Source organism: Babylonia areolata, chromosome 5 (genome assembly GCF_041734735.1).
Source record: "Babylonia areolata isolate BAREFJ2019XMU chromosome 5, ASM4173473v1, whole genome shotgun sequence".
NCBI classification, from domain to species: domain Eukaryota; kingdom Metazoa; phylum Mollusca; class Gastropoda; order Neogastropoda; family Buccinidae; genus Babylonia; species Babylonia areolata.
Window position 1 is genome coordinate 6,466,021 of NC_134880.1, and position 17,500 is coordinate 6,483,520.

Genomic DNA, 17,500 nt, shown 5'->3' on the forward strand with positions numbered 1-17,500 from the left:
TTTAAAAGATAAATATGCAGTAAACACGTCGATGATGTAGTCTGTGTCACTGTATGTGTCATGTCCAGAATTTGTATTTCTTTCCATTTAATTGCGAACAAGAAAAACGAGGTCACGCCGTATTACCAAGCATCGCCAGCACCACTGCAACTGGGATGTGGTAGCTAATATGGTGTTTTCGGAATCACGGAAATGGCCTCAACGAAATAAACCGTTAATGATACGGGAAACACGGCTTAATTCGGGAGACTTACAAACTATTATTGGTATGACTGTGAACATTTTTTTCCTACTATTTTTAAGCCAAATTTGGTATTGACGGACAATATGATGGAGTCTCCCGTCGGTCTGACGGATGAGTAGGCAGGCAGGCTTATCTGTCGGTGTGTGTCCTCATATGAGAGAAGAGGCCGATTCTGGATGCGCAGCACTTCCCACAGGTGTTGCAAGGGAAAACGTCTCCAGAAGTGGAGCCCTGTTTCCTTTGCTCACGCTTCTCCTTAATGGCCAGCGTTCTGTTTTCAAACATCTTTATGCCACTAGAGCACAGCATCCTCCAGCGAGAGCGGTCAAGGGCATCAGTTTCCCAGGAAGCAATGTCTATGTCACAGACTTTGAGGTTTGTCTTCAAGGTGTCCTTGAAGCGCTTGCAGGGTCTTTCAAGTTCGCGGTGGCCTTCCTTCAGCTGGCCAAAAAAAAGCATCTTCGGGATCCTGCTGTCTGTCATGCGGACAACGTGTCATGTCCAGCGTAGCTGGCACTGGATCAGCAGGCTTTCGATGCTGGGCAGGTCGCTCCTCTCTTGGACCTGCAGGTTGGAGACCCTGTCTTGCCACTTTATGCCAACAATCTTCCGTAGGAATCTCTGGTGAAACTGCTCAAGTTGTTAAATGTGACGGTGATACGTCGTCCATGCTTCACAGCAGTACAAGGTGGTCAGCACAACAGCTCTGTAGGTTTTGATTTTGGTGCTGAGCCTGATGCCTGTGTTGTTCTACAGCCTGCTGTTGAGTCTGCCAAAAGCGAAGCTGGCCTTGGCGATGTGCAGCGTCACTTCTGCATCAAGGGCTCCGTTGCTGCATAGGGTGCTGCCCAGGTAGCAAAACTTGCCGACTGACTTGATCTCTGTGTCATTGATTTTGATCGCAGGTTGGGGGGAGGCACTGGCGTTCTGTGAGCTAGCTGGTTGGTACATGGACTCGGTCTTGCTGAGGCTGATGGTGAGTCCAAAGCGCCTGCAGGAGGTTGAGAACCTGTCCATAATGAACTGCATCTCCTCATGGGTGTGTGCTGCAAGTGCGCAGTCATCAGCAAAGAGGAATTCTCTCAACAGTGCCTCAAACACCCTGGACATGGCATGGAGTTGCTGCAAGTTGAAAAGTTTGCCATCTGTGCGAAACTGAATGCAGATGCTCTGGTCACAGTCTTGGAAGGCGTCAATCAGCATGGCAGAGAAGAGAATGGAGAACAGTGTGGGTTCCAGGACACAGCCCTGCTTCACTCCATTTACCTCAGGGAACGGATCCGACATGTCAGTATTTTCCTGTACTCTCGCCTGCATGTCATTGTGAAATGACGCAATCAGCTGGATTAGGCTCTCTGGGCAGCCGAACTTTAGGAGGATATTCCACAGACCACGGCGGTTCACCGTCTTGAAGGCCTTAGTCAGGTCTACTAAGACCATGTGGAGCTCCTTGTTCTGCTCACGGCACTTCTCTTGCATCTGGCGTATGGCAAACACCATGTCGCATGTTCCCCTGCCTGAGTGGAAGCCGCACTGTGCTTCAGGGATGACTGTGTTGGAGACATGGTCAACCAGTTTGTTCAATATGATGCGGGTGAAGATCTTGCCGGCGATGCAGAGGAGAGAGATTCCACGGTGGTTATCGCAGGATGTTTTGTCTCCCTTCCGTTTGTAAATGTGGACAATTGAAGCATCCTTGAAATCCTGGGGGACCTCCCCTCTCTCCCAGATAGACCGGAACAGGGCGGTCAGCTTGTCTGTCAGCACCTCGCCTCCATACTTGTAGATGTCAGCCTGGATTCCATCCACTCCTGGTGCTTTTCCTGACGTTGTCAGCTTCAGGGCCTTCTGGGTCTCGGTCTTGGTGGGAGGGGCAGCTAGCGAGTCATTGACTGGTAGCTGTGGGAGGGCTGCAATTACCTCGTCAGATACGGAAGACGCCCTGTTGAGGAGGGTGTTGAAGTGCTTTGCCCAGTGGGCAAGGATGTCTCTTGTCTGTCAGGAGGGTGGTCTGGTCCAAGGCTTGGACAGGGGTTGATCCTGTGACTCTCAGCCCATACACAGCTCGGAGACCATCATGGAAGATCTTCATGTCGTGAGCATCAGCAGCGGACTGAAGCTCTTCGGACTTTCTCTCCCACCAGGTGTTCTTTATCTCACGCAGCCTCTTCTGTACGAGTTGCTTGGTTTGCAAGAACTGGTTCTCTATATTGGAAATGTGATCCTGATGCCATATATGCAGTGTGTTCAGGAGCTTGGAGATTCCAGAGTCGTTCTCGTCAAACCAGTCTTTTTTGCCCCTCTGTCCAAAGCCAAGTGTGTCAGCTGCTGCTGTGTACACAGCATCTCTAAAGGTTCTCCATACCTCTTCTACATTAGTCGATGCAGGAATTTCTTGGAGAGCTGCTTGGATTTGCTGCTGCAGCACGTCCTTGGTGATAGGGAGGCGGTGGATGTTCATCTTCCTAGGGGGTTTCTGCCTGGCTGGTTGGAGCTTGCGTGTAAGTCTTTTGTTCATCTTGCTGCGTACCAGGCGATGGTCCGACCAACAGACTGCTCCCCTCATGCAGCGTGTAATGGAAACATCACCTCTGTCCCTCTGCTGGACAATCACATAGTCCAGCATGTGCCATTGCTTGGAGCAGGGGTGCATCCATGTGTTCTTGTATTTGTCCGCTTGTTGGAAGAGGGTGTTGGTGATGGTCAGTCCATGCTGCGCGCAGAGCGAGAGCAAAAGCAGTCTGTTGGAGTTGTACTTGCCAGTGCCGTGCTGTCCTAGGACTTTTGGCCACGAGGAGAAGTCCACGCCGACGCGGGCATTGAAATCCCCAAGGATGATCAGTCTGTCCTTTCTGTCTACCGCTGAAATGGTGCGGCTGAGCTCCTTGTAGAAAGGTTCTTGGATGTCATCAGGGTTGGTCATCGTCAGGGCATAGCAGCTGATGACTGTGGAGAAGCGAGCCTTGGACAGCTTCAGACGCAGGGTCATCAGCCTATCGTTTATCCCACGTGGAAAGCTGTCAAGCTGTCATGCAAGTTTGGTTCGTATGGCAAAGCCCACGCCTGAGGTTGTTGGGGTGCCATCTGGCTTCCCAGTAGAAGGTGTAGCCCCCTCCAGCTTCCTCCAGCTGGGTTTCACTGGCAAACCTGGTTTCGCTCAAGGCTGCTATGTCCACCTGGTAGCGATCAAGCATTCTAGCAATGAGCGCTGCGCGTCTTTCTGGTCTGTCGTCTCTGTCAAAAAGGGTGCGAACATGCCAGGCACCCAGAGTCAGGGCATGACTCCTGGTTCTTTTCTTTTGTTGTTTTCGACCGCTAGTGTTGGATGGCCAAGTAGGTGCGGTTTCCTACTAGGTACTAGGCGTGACAGGCTTTGTTTAGGGATCCTTTTATCTCCCCTTCCCCATGTGGGTAGAGCAGTGCTGTCCCTAAAAAGGGCTGATCTGACACTGTGGGAGGATACGGGCGCCACATCTGCCCCAGTCTACGGCGGACGACCATCACCCCACAGCCGCCTGCGTCCAGAGTCGTGACTAGGAACTGCCAGCAGCATCCTCTGCCTATCCCCGTTACCACTTCTCCATCGCTGCAGGGCTTGGGAAAGCTGGGTGTTGAAGGGCTAGCTCGTCGTTCCGACATTGGTCTGGTTGCCTGACCAGCGCAGGTGACTTTTTTTTAGTGAGGAGGAGTTGTGCAGTCCCTTCACCACTCTCTTGCCTACCGACGCTCACAGTCCCACAGGTGCAGATACTGCCACGTGTAGGACGGCCTCGGCAGGTGCAGGTTTTTTTCTTCAGAGCTCCGTCTCTAGGAGGACTTCCAGCCAAGGATAAGAGCTCCTTCTGCCCTTTGGTCATCCTCTTCCGCCTTCACAGCCGTTGGGAAAGATTTCCTCCTCCGCCTGGTCCGTCGTTGGGAGACTTCACATGCGGCAGGTAATACTGGGTTACATGGTACCAGTAGCAAGGGCTATGCCCCTGACCTGACATAGAGAAAATGGCAATGTTAAAGTTTACCCCGGTCACACACACACACACACACACACACACACACACACACACACACAACCGAACACTGGGTTAAAACATAGACTCACTAGTTTTACACAAGTGAGTCGAATCCCCCAAACAACAACAAAATAATGTCGATGAAATTTTCTTTTAAAAAAACCCCAATCATTTCATAAAAATAGCATGATGTCTGCTTTTGATTGTGGACTGAATGCTGACAAATCACGGTTTATTTGAAATAAAGAGAGAGAGAGATCATTTATGTCAGATGTGTCGCCAGAATTTTTTTTTAAAAACGAGCTTCCTTTCGAATTCCGTTTCTAAGAATATTATACTATTCAAAATGGATGTAAATTATATATGCATATCTGTCTGCGGTTATACATGAATTAGTGGTTGTCCTTGTATTTGAAAATGGAGACAATATAAGGTAGCTTGCTAAACATAATTGAAGACGCTTTTTTTCTCAGAAAGAAGTGTTTGATTTATTGCTAACGCCAGCATGATAAAAACAGTATATGGAATGACATACAACATAAATCAAGATAAATAAGAAGTCTTAAAAGGAGGTTCAGCAACACAGCTGGATGATCACATGTCCGTGTCATTTAATGTCTGATGGTATGAATGAGGAGTCTGGATATCAATGTAGGTGCGCATACGTGTTTGGGTGCTTACGTGTGTATTCCGGTTCGCTTGTTATTGGTCCATTTTCTTTTTCTTTTCCTTTCGTCGCTTGCATAAGCTGAAATATCTCTGCTGGCATGAGAGCTGCAAAATGTTACTAGCCAATAAAAAATAAAAAAGTCATTATCATCGTCTCTCTCTTTCTCACTCTCTCTTTTTCTCTCATGTATCAATATCATTAGATAGATAGATAGATAGATAGATAGATATAAATATAGATAGATAGTTGGATAGATAAATAAATAGATAAATAAATATCTTAAATAGATAAATATTGTATGTGTACTAGATCTAATTTAGATTGTTCTTTATCAGCTTGCTATATGAATAACGAAACATCAGGGACGAACTCCCTCCCCCCCCCCCCCCCCCCACACACACACACACACACCCCACCCCAAGAAAAAACAACAAAAAACAAACCAAAAACAAACAATACCAAACAAACAAAACGAAACAAACAACAACAGCAACAACAACAACAAACAGCAACAACTAACAACAACAGCAACAAAACCAAACAGAAACAAAACAAAACAAAACCATGGACACTTAGTGCACTGTGATACGACTCCAGATCATTCAAATAAAATTGCTTCCAATATTAAGGAATTGTTTGCAGCACATTAGCCTGTAGTTGTAGCCAGACACACCAAACATCCGACGATGACAATGGGAACTACCGCTACGATTTCTAACACAGACATCTGCCTATCTCTCTCAGACACAGAGTCATTACTAACACACACATCTGCCTATCTCTCTCAGACACAGAGTCATTACTAACACACACATCTGCCTATCTCTCTCAGACACAGAGTCATTACTAACACACACATCTGCCTATCTCTCTCAGACACAGAGTCATTACTAACACACACATCTGCCTATCTCTCTCAGACACAGAGTCATTACTAACACACACATCTGCCTATCTCTCTCAGACACAGAGTCATTACTAACACACACATCTGCCTATCTCTCTCAGACACAGAGTCATTACTAACACAGACATCTGCCCATCTCTCTCAGACACAGACAGTGTCTGTTCTTCAGTCAAGGGTCTGCTTCCGTTCACTGGGAGGCTTGACGAAAGATGGGACATATGCGCTTCAGCCACATCCTGTTTAGCGTGGTCCTCTTCATATCGGTGAGTGTAATTTTATTCCTTCTTTTGTGTGTGTGTGTGTGTGTGTGTGTGTGTGTGTGTGTAGAGGTGTGTGTGTGTGTGTGTGTGTGTGTGTGTGTGTGTGTGTGTGTGTGTGTGTGAGTTTCTCAGGGAGGAGTCACTGCGTTCAGACAAATCCATATACGCTACACCACATCTGCTGGGCAAATGCCTGACCCGCAGCGTAACGAAGCACGCTTTGTCAGGCCTCGAGTGCATGCGTATATATTTGTGTACCTGCTAGAGTGGATTTATTCTACAGAATTTTGCCAGAGGACAGCACTCTCGTTGCCATGGGTTCTTTTTCAGTGCGCCAAGTGCGTGCTGCACACGGAACCTCAGTTTATCGTCTCATCCGAATCACTACACGCTCAGTTCAAATCTCCAGTCAAACATGGGAGAAAGGGCGAATGCGGGATTCGAACCCAGACCCTAGCGCTGAATCTTGTGCAGAGACAAATCAAAGCGCTTTCGCACCAGTCATTCACACACATGCATAACTCTAAAACTGCAGAAACTAAAGAAAAGGAAGGTGTATACAGGCACGTCTGTATTCACCTCGTCAAGTGTTCGTTTTCCATCACCATTCAGTTCTCTTCCTCTTCCCCCTCCCCTTCCTCCTCCTCCTCCTCCTCCTCATCATCATCATGATCGTCATCGTCTTCGTCATCATCACCACCTTGTTCTTGTCCTGGTATTTCCGAAGCAATGTCTGCGCGCTGAAGTTTGATGGTCGAGTCGTGTCATACGATGTTTGTCTTGTGTCAGGCATTGATAAGTACTGAATAACCTATACAAGTGTGTATGCCAGTGGAAGTGTCAACTGAGTGTGTGTGTGTGTGTGTGTGTGTGTGTGTGTGTGTGTGTGTGTGTGTGTGCCAGTGTGTGTGTGTGTGTGTGTGTGTGTGTGTGTGTGTGTATGCGTGCACATGCATGCGTGCGTGTGTGAGTCCTTGTGGTGTGTGTGTGTGTGTGTGTGTGTGTGTGTGGGTGTGGGTGTGTGTGTGTTCCTGCAGATGCATTTTGATGTGGAACTAAAACTTTTTCTCCCATGTTTCGCAGGCTGACAGTCTGGATGACCAGAACAGTGGACGAACCGCTCTTGGTAAGAACGTTTCGTAACGTTTTTCTGTTTGCAAGAAATATATCTTTCAGAGGTTGAAGAAGTAAGAATATGAAATAAAGCGTGATTGCACGCCTTATTCTTCGATCGCGGGCTGTAGCTCCTACGTTAACTCGTATAGTGTACGAGTAGGTTTTTACGCGCATGGCCGTTTTTACCACCGTCATATAGGCAGTCATACTCCGTTTTCCGGGGGCATGGGGGTAGGTGCATGCCCGGAATTTCTTGTTTCGATAATCTACCGAACGCTGCCATGGATTACGTGATCGTTAACGCGCGTAGCAGGGGATTGTTCCCCAGTCTCAGGGGGCTGTATTTTACATGTGTTGAAGAGTTTTCTCTGAACGACGACAACGACGACGACGAAGAAGAAGAAGAAGGAAGTTCCTATGACCCTTGTATGAAGCGAAGTTTCCACTAACTTTTGTCATTTTCCCTCCCTCTGTCTGTGTGTATGTGTGTGCGTGTGTGTGTGTGTGTGTGTGTGTGTGTGTGTGTGTGTGTGTGTGTGTGTGTGTGTGTGTGTGTGAATGAGTTTAATGAGGGAGTAACTTTTCCAATGTTCTTCGTCGAAAGCATATTTGGCCAAATTTCAACTTAAGTGCTTGAAAATAAATCAGACAACTTTTTGGTAATATGAAAGCGCGAATATTACAAGCAATGAAAACTGACTTGAGGCTGATTACACAGGAGACTTGGAATTGATTTCAGAGCTGAGACTTGGAGGACCTCACCGCTACGAGGGCAGAGTAGAAGTGCGTCGAAGCAGTGGTGAACCATGGGGAGTGATATGTTTTGACGGTTGGAGCAGAGGGGTAACGGAAGTTATTTGTCGTCAGCTCAACTTGGGACACGGCAGGGTATGTTGATGGTGAAATCAGCGAGAAGACATAAAAGAATTCACATTGACAATACCATTTTTTATTTATTTACCCTACTTCATTTTCTTTTCTTTTTTTCTCTTTTTTTCGAAAAAAAACACCAAACAAACACAAAAAAACAACAACAACAACAAAACAAACAAGAGTAACTGCAACAAATGACGTCGATGACGACCTTAGCGACGATAACGACAACGATGATGATGATCATCATCATCATCTTTTGATATATACAAATCTAGCGAAAGTTGCCTGCCAAAACTGGCTGTCCAAAATTGGGAAAATTTGGAGAAAACCTCATCTGAGTTTAGTATAACACTACAGCTTTGTAATTTTAGTTATACTAGTTTGTTCATTATTGTGACGATTGCTCAGCACACTACCTATTTCAAATATTCTAAGCAGCACGAAGAGCAAGTTGCTTTCCTTTTTATTCTGACTGCCTCCGATTTTAGATGATTATCACATGGTCAAATCTGGCATTCCCATTCTGATTAGAAGATAGAAGTGCATACCTGGCCACCGTGACAATGCCAAAAACAACATGCTACTAACGAAAAGATAGCAACAAAGCTATGAATGCGAGACCAGAGTACACACCAGAAAAAAGTTTCATCGGGACAAGGGTCCAGTGATATGGATCAGAAAGTAGATATCCTGCACTGTGCGGATCTTGCAGGAATGGAGTCAGTAGTGGGATAGACCGCTGCAAATGTTGTCAATATCTCTGTGAAAATCAATCACATTCATACATCATCACTATCTTAGGGAAGCACATGGTTTGTAGAATGTGCGAAAAAGTGAAAGTTTGGCTGATAGAGATTTAAGCTTTATATTTGACGATGTTATTTGTAGATGAGTCATTAAATGTGGCTGCTGTGGTTGCTGCAAACGAATAGACATTGCCCACACTTACAGTTCTGACTTCTGACAATGAAATATATGAGTGACCTCCACTACGAAGTGAATCAGAAGTCATACTTTAGAAGTAGAGTGAGAAATATTCTCATTGGAGGTAAATGAACGGATTTGGGGGTGTGGTTCTGTACAGAAATATAGACACTGGACTATCCACCGATGCCAAGTGTTTAGCGTCGCGGATTGACTGGAAGAACGCGGGTCCGAGTATGAGTGTGGGTTTGTTTATTTCGGCCAGTGGCGGGCTCCTGCCCGTAGTTGAGTGGGCTAGGGCCTGAATGGGAAGACTGGCTTCAGAGAATGAACGATCACTCACTTCACAGATGCTTCCGGAGCGTTGCTCAAATTTCTTGACCAACCCTGCAGAGCTTGTACCTTCCGGGCCTGACTAACGCCGGGATATATCATGAAAATATGCGTTATGTTCAGCCTAGTAACGAAGTCTCAAACCCGAATGAATTTCCATAAGGGCACCATCCTCCTCCACATTCATAATCAATATAGAAAAGAATGGTCCCAGATTTAATAACTTTTCATGCTTTGTTCTCATGGTGACCTCAATTTGAACTCATCTCGACTGAGTTTCCACCAAGATCTTCGGTGTTGACAAATTTGTGGGTGACTTCGTAGGAAGGGCGTAGTAGCAGTCTTATTATCGTCAATAGTGGTCTTTCGTAGTGTCCTATCCATTTTGAATCAGAACAGGCACTACTGACAACCATCAAAGTGACTCAGCAGTAGTGCATTGTCTCGTTTCATGTGTAGCCTCCAGTCACCTAATATGGATGGTTCCATGACTGCCGGCTCTGAGACTGCGCGCGGGAGACGAACCCGGGCATGGCTGTACATGGGCGACTCAGAATGAGCAGCATGTAATTATACTAATATTGGACAGACGATGGAGCAGTAACATGAAAAAAAAGATCTATAGACATTGGTGTGTACATGTATTTTAAACCATTTCTGAATGGATACGTGGGAATTTCATATCTGGCAACAGTTTTTGGAAGAGAACCATGTCAAGGAGACATTGATGAGGAAAGAAAGAACAAAACACCCTAAGGACGTGACAAAACTGAAGAAGTGACATCCCGCACATTTCCGGTTGAAATACAGGGACATCACAGACATCGTAGACTGAACACACACTGCTAACAAAGAAGATGTAACACACAGGAACAGTCGATGTTGCTCTTGAAGTCTTACACAGTGTCATAACTTCAAGGTAGACCAGGCATGCCCTTTCAACACTGCCCAATATCGGGGCACAGTGTCATGACTTCAAGGTAGACCAGGCATGCCCTTTTAATACTGCCCAATGTCGGGGCACATTGTCATGACTTCAAGGTAGACCAGGCATGCCCTTTTAACACTGCCCAATGTCGGGGCACAATGTCATGACTTCAAGGTAGACCAGGCATGCCCTTTTAACACTGCCCAATGTCGGGGCACATTGTCATGACTTCAAGGTAGACCAGGCATGCCCTTTTAACACTGCCCAATGTCGGGGCACAATGTCATGACTTCAAGGTAGACCAGGCATGCCCTTTAAATACTGCCCAATGTCGGGGCACATTGTCATGACTTCAAGGTAGACCAGGCATGCCCTTTCAACACTGCCCAATGTCGGGGCACATTGTCATGACTTCAAGGTAGACCAGGCATGCCCTTTCAACACTGCCCAACGTCGGGGAACAGGCCCAGGAAGCGTGATCCTGGTAAAAGGAAGGTCTGTACCCACTGCTCTGCTGTCCACAGGTGATCGAGGGCCAGGATCCCGGGAACAGCCCCATGTACATGGATTTCCTGAAATGCGTGGGGACGGAGGCCAGCCTGGACAATTGTTCCTTCAGTTCATGGCGGGCATCATCGTTTTGCCTCGCCAGGCGGGCGGCTGCCGTGCACTGTCAGCCTCTGGCTTGTTCAGGCGTGGAGGACCCTGGGGACTTGTGCAGCCCGTCACAGAACACAGGTAATGCCTCTAGTGGAACATCAGTGACACCACTTTCTTGACGTGGGTTCTTTTAGGTGCGCAGGAGTAGTTTTCCTTCCTTGTCGGAGGGCAGGTAATTACAATAATATCGTACTGTATTGCATTACTCGTTTTTGCCACACCAGATCTCTGTGTATGTAAATTCGAGATGGTTTCCCCGCTTTGAGCCGTCGTCATAGTGCAGCGCAACCCTTATATTTTTGTTTCGTCTGCAAATGCATTTCCTTTACTGAGGAAGTGGATTTTCTGCATCAGTTTTCCAGAGACAATTATTTTGTTGCCGTGGGTTCCTTTTCGTGCGCAAAATTCCTCGGTTAATCGTTTCATCCGAAAGAGATAGCAGCCTGCCACCATTCAAGGTCAAATGGAGAATGGACTAGAAAGCCTGGTTCGTATAAGGACTGGAACCCGTGACTATTTGCTTCCTAGTTGGGCCCATTACCACTGGATGAAGCCCGCTCCACATGACGGAAGTTGGGTCCATTACCACTAGATGAAGCCCGCTCCACATGATGGAAGTTGGGCCCATTACCACTGGATGAAGCCCGCTCCACATGACGGAAGTTGGGCCCATTACAATTAGATGAAGCCCGCTCCACATGACGGAAGTTGGGCCCATTACAACTGGATGAAGCCCGTTCCACATGACGGAAGTTGGGCCCATTACAACTGGATGAAGCCCGCTCTACATGACGGAAGTTGGGCCCACTACCACTGGATGAAGCCCGCTCCACATGACGGAAGTTGGGCCCATTACCACTAGATGAAGCCCGCTCCACATGATGGAAGTTGGGCCCATTACAATTAGATGAAGCCCGCTCCACATGACGGAAGTTGGGCCCATTACAACTGGATGAAGCCCGCTCTACATGACGGAAGTTGGGCCCACTACCACTGGATGAAGCCCGCTCCACATGACGGAAGTTGGGCCCATTACCACTGGATGAAGCCCGCTCTACATGATGGAAGTTGGGCCCATTACCACTGGATGAAGCCCGCTCCACATCACGGAAGTTGGGCCCATTACAACTAGATGAAGCCCGTTCCACATGACGTAAGTTGGGCCCATTACCACTGGATGAAGCCCGCTCCACATGACGGAAGTTGGGCCCATAACCACTGGATGAAGCCCGCTCCACATCACGGAAGTTGGGCCCATTACCACTGGGTGAAGCCCGCTCCACATGACGGGAGTTGGGCCCATTACCACTGGATGAAGCCCGCTCCACATGACGGGAGTTGGGCCCATTACCACTGGATGAAGCCCGCTCCACATCACGGAACAGGAAATATACAAGACAGTGTACAGTCCCCGACAGAGTAAGGTAATGTCCTTGGTGTACGGCAGATAATGTCCATGACAGCTTCCCCGTGATGTCTCTATCAGAACATTCTTCCAGACAGCGGACAGCTAATGTGCTTATCAGAGGATATGTCATATCCCTGGCAGGAGACAGCTAATGTGCTTATCAGAGGATATGTCATATCCCTGGCAGGAGACAGCCAATGTGCTTATCAGAGGATATGTTATATCCCTGGCAGGAGACAGCTAATGTGCTTATCAGAGGATATATCATATCCCTGGCAGGAGACAGCTAATGTGCTTATCAGAGGATATGTTGTATTCCTGGCAGGAGACAGCTAATGTGCTTATGAGAGGACATGTTGTATCCCTGGCAGGAGACAGGTAATGTCTCTAACAGAGGACAGGTGATATCCCTGACAGTACAGGGACTGTCCCTGAAAGAACACAGGTAATGTCCCTGACAGAGGAAGGTAATGTGTTTAGCATGACAAGTAATGTCCCAGACAGAGGACAGCCCATGTGCTTATCAGATGATGGGTAATATGCTTATCGGAGCACAGGTATTATCCCTGAAAGAGGGAAGCTAATATCCTTAACAATGGGCAGTCACTGTCCCTGACATGTCACACAAACACACACAGAAAACAACAACAACCAACAAACCTATATATATATATTATATATTAGTGTGTGTCCATCGAGATCGATGATGACCATCGTTGTCATCCAACTGGGGGATGGGGGGAGGGTGGTGGTGGTGGGGGGGGGGATGCTCATGAATCTATCTGTGAATGCGCAGATGGCTGAATAGTCCAATCTGCGCACGAAATGTTCGCTGACAGCTGGGGCAGACAAAGACAGGCATATCACTGTCAGGGAGTTTGTTTGCTCGTGACTTTCTGGTCTGCCTCTTCTGAACAGCTGCAGCAGTCCTGTTGGCCTCGCACAACTTGGCGCCTTTGTGCACAGCAGCGCGCCATTTGTCACGGTCCACTGCAGATTCCTCCCAGGAGTCAGGGTTGATATCAAACACTTTCAGAGAGACTTTCAAAGTATCTCTGAAGCGCTTCTTCTGACCTCCGTGTGATCTCTTCCCTTGTTGCAGCTCACCATAAAAGAGCCTTTTGGGCAGCCGATGGTCTGGCATGCGCGCCACGTGTCCAGCCCAGCGAAGCTGGGACTGCATTAAGATGGTGAAGATGCTGGGAAGGGTAGCTTTTGCAAGCACCTCCGTGTCTGGGGTCCTGTCTTGCCACTTGATGTTCAGTAGCTTCCTGAGGCATGTTGTGTGGAAGTGGTTCAGCTTCTTGGCGTGTCGTTGGTACACTGTCCAAGTTTCGCAGGCGTACAGTAGTGTGGGGAGAACTACTGCTCTGTAGACCTTTAGCTTGGTCTCAAGACCATTGCCTCTTCTGTTCCAGACATTTGCATAGAGTCTACCAAAGGTTGCGCTTGCTCTTGCAATCCTGACGTTCATTTCATCGTCGATGGTAGCATTTCGTGACAGTGTGCTGCCAAGGTATGTGAACCGCTCCACCGCACTGAGTCTCTGACCGTTGACTATGATGTTGGGCTCAACGGGGGGTTTCCCTGGGGCTGGCTGATGGAGAACTTCAGTTTTCCTCGTGCTAATGGTAAGGCCGAAATTCCTGCTGGCAGTGGCAAACTTGTCGACGCTGAGTTGCATGTCAGCTTCAGATCCAGTGTTGAGGGCACAATCATCAGCAAACAAAAAGTCTCTGATGATGTCTGTCATGACCTTCGTTTTTGCTTGAAGCCTTCTGAGGTTAAACAGCTTGCCATCTGTTCGGTACTTTAGGCAGATTCCAACATCGCCATCTCTGAAGGCATCAGTAAGCATTGCAGAGAACATAAGGCTGAACAGTGTTGGAGCAAGGACGCAGCCTTGCTTGACACCATTTGTGACAGGAAAAGGAGCAGATGTTTCGCCATTGTCCTGGACTCGAGCCTGCATGCCTTCATGGAATTGGCTGACCAAGGAAATAAATTTCCGAGGGCATCCGTACTTGGCCATGATCTTCCACAGTCCCTCTCTACTCACAGTGTCGAAGGCCTTAGTGAGGTCGACATAGGTGGAGAACAGATCAGCATTTTGCTCCTGACATTTCTCTTGCAGCTGCCTTGCAGCAAACACCATGTCGGTGGTTACGTGCTCTTTCCGGAATCCACATTGGCTCTCAGGCAAATGACCTTGGTCAAGGTGTGTTGTAAGGCAGTTTAGTAGGATCCTGGCAAGTATCTCGCCTGCGATGGAGAGCAAGGAAATGCCCCGATGGTTATCGCAGGCTTGCCGGTTCTCCTTTCGCTTGTACAAGTGAATGATAGATGCATCTTTGAAATCCTGGGGGATCGTCTCTTCTTTCCACATGAGTGAGTACAGCTGATGGAGCTTATCAGTCAGCACAGTGCCTCCATCCTTGTAGACCTCTGCTGGTATGGAGTCTGAGCCAGGTGCTTTCCCACTGGATAGCAGACGGATTGTTTTCTGGGTCTCAAGAAGTGTTGGCGGATCATCCAGTGCTTCGTTGATGGGGACTTGTGGGAGACGGTCTATGACTTCATCCTTTATGGAGGAAGGGCGATTTAAGACACTGTTGAAGTGCTCAGCCCAGTGTTCGAGAATTTTCTCCTTCTCGGTGATCAAGGTATTCCCATCTGCACTGAGGAGGGGGGATGACCCTGAGGATGTGGGGCCGTAGACTTCTTTTAAGGCATCATAGAACCTCTTCATATCGTGCCTGTCATCATATCCCTGGATCTCATCTGCTTGATCACTCAGCCACTTATCCTGCATCTGACGTAACTTTTGCTGAACAGTCCTGCGGATGGCATTGTACGCATCCTTTTTTGACGTGGACTTTGGGTTGCTCAGGTAGGCTTGATGCAGACGGCGTTTCTCATCCAGAAGCTGTCTGATTTCATCACAGTTTTCATCAAACCAGTCATTGTGCTTTCTGGTCATGGGTCCCAGGGTGTCTAAAGCTGTACTATAGATCAGCTCACGTAGGGTCCTCCAGTCAGACTCTACATGCTGGTTGTCCAGAGAGGCGGATTCCAGACGATCTTCCAGCAGCTCCACAAAGGTCTGTTTGATGGTGATGTTTTTCAGCTTAGCGATGTTGAGCCGTTTTGGAGCCTTCTGGCCTTGGGGGCGTCTCTTGGGTTGGATTCGAGTATTCAGCTTCGAGACTACAAGGCGATGGTCTGTCCAACACTCGGCGCCGCACATGGTCTTTGTCACACGTACATCTTGCCTATCCCTTTTCCTGACGATGACGTAATCGATGAGATGCCAATGCTTTCAGCGAGGGTGCATCCATGACGTCCTGTTTCGGGTAGGGAGGCAGAAAACTGTGTTGGTTATCAGCAGTTCGTGCTCTGCACAGGTCTGAAGCAAAAGCAATCCATTCGGGTTGCAGTGGCCCACGCCGTTCTTTCCAATCACTCCATCCCAGGAGATGTAGTCAGAGCCAACTCTAGCATTGAAGTCCCCGAGAAAGATGAGCTTGTCTGCTTTCGGGATAGCAGCAATGACAGAGTGAAGGTCCTCGTAAAACTTCGTCTTCACTTCATCCGGGTTGGTCATGGTTGGGGCGTAGGCACTGACAATGATAAGGTGCTTCTGGCCAGATGCCAGCGGGAGTTTCATGGTCATAAGCCTATCATTGACTCCCTTTGGGATTCCAGCTAGCTTGCTGACAAGTGCTGTTTTTACTGCAAAACCAACGCCAGCCTCACGTCGCTCTTCGCTTCCTCGTCCACTCCAGAAGAAGGTGTAACCAGATCCCCGTTCACAGAGCTCGCCTTCGCCTGCAAGCCGAGTCTCACTCAAGGCTGCGATGTCGATGTTGTATCTGGCGAGTTCAGATGCAGCTTGTGCCGTTCTCCTTTGGGGTCTGTCCGTGTCATCTCTGTCCAGGGGAGTCCTTATGTTACAAGCACCAATGGTGAGAGGAACGATCCTTTTTTTTTTCCTTTTCTTTCTCTTTGTTTCGACCGCTGATGTAGGGTCCCCGCCAGCCGCGGTATGCTGGCCAGGGTGATATGGAGCAGGCAATTTTAGGGCACCTTTTCTAGCCCCTTCCTCATGCCAGGGAGGTGAGCAGTGCGTTCCTAAAGAGGGCTGCTCAGACGCTCAGACGGCTGCCGAACTCCATCGCTGCTCCTGTCGATGAAGAACGACCCTATGGCCTGAACCTCCTGCGTGCAGGTCTGCGGCCGCGACTGCCAGTGTACCCACACCTGTCGTTTCGTCGCTCGCCTGTCGCCACAGGACTTGGGGGTGATGAAAGGATGAAGGATGAAAGGTCATTAGGATGACAGATGACTTGCGCGATGAGTTTGTTTAAAGTGAAGATGAGTTGTGTAACATCAACCTCACTCTCTCGTCCGGGTCCAACAATTTCCAGTGGCAAGACTAAGTCGAGACGACTGGAGGATGAGCACGGATGCAGTGGATGACCAAGATATCCTTTCGGTGTCTCATCTTGCTCTCTGCACTCCACAGTGCGTTGCTGTAACCGCCTTCCTCTCCGTTGAACCGATAGGTTTCTTCCGCAGATTCTGCCGGATCCAGACTTCACATGCATGGGTAGACACACCCCGGGGGCCAACTGCGTGTGGCATGCACACAGCACGGTGGAGCTAGATGGCCGTCGGTGGCTCTCCTGAGCCGACGCCCTTTTATGGATCTCGTTTTTAATTCCATAAGGGTGTCTAGCCACCCGCCTCACCAGTCCCGAAAGGGAGCGGTGGGAGTGCCAGTTTAGTCGCCGGCAACCCGACCCTGAACAGGTTGAACTGGATTACAGGTTACCAGTAGCAGATCTAATGACCTGACCTGACAGTAAAGTAGCAGTATAAGTAATGCTCTGACAAACACATGTAATGTATCTAACGGAGTACAGATAATGTCCTTGACAGAAAACAGGTAATGTCGCTGACAGAGCAAAGATAATGTCCAAGACAGTACAGGTAATGTCCTTGTGAGAGGGCAGGTAATATCCTTGGGTGAGTAAGTGTAATATCCTTTGAGATGTACATTCCTTGAGAGAAGGGAGGTAAAATCACTGGGAGAGTACAGTGTATGACATGATGCATGCGATATGATGATATGTAGATTGTATCAGAATCTCCTATCGATTATTTA

The 17,500-nt window shown here is 48.1% G+C and overlaps 1 protein-coding gene across 1 annotated transcript in view; it reads left to right on the forward strand.

The window, feature by feature from the left end:
* The first annotated feature begins 4,010 nt into the window (after positions 1-4,010).
* Positions 4,011-17,500, forward strand: part of LOC143282567 (uncharacterized) — a 52,985-nt gene continuing 39,495 nt past the window's right edge. Inside the window, exons 1-5 of the mRNA XM_076588256.1 lie at positions 4,011-4,179; positions 5,974-6,091; positions 7,172-7,214; positions 7,944-8,092; positions 10,790-11,003. Coding sequence (XP_076444371.1) covers positions 6,038-6,091; positions 7,172-7,214; positions 7,944-8,092; positions 10,790-11,003 — 460 coding nt within the window. The 5' untranslated portion in view covers positions 4,011-4,179; positions 5,974-6,037. The remainder of the gene's footprint in view (positions 4,180-5,973; positions 6,092-7,171; positions 7,215-7,943; positions 8,093-10,789; positions 11,004-17,500) is intronic.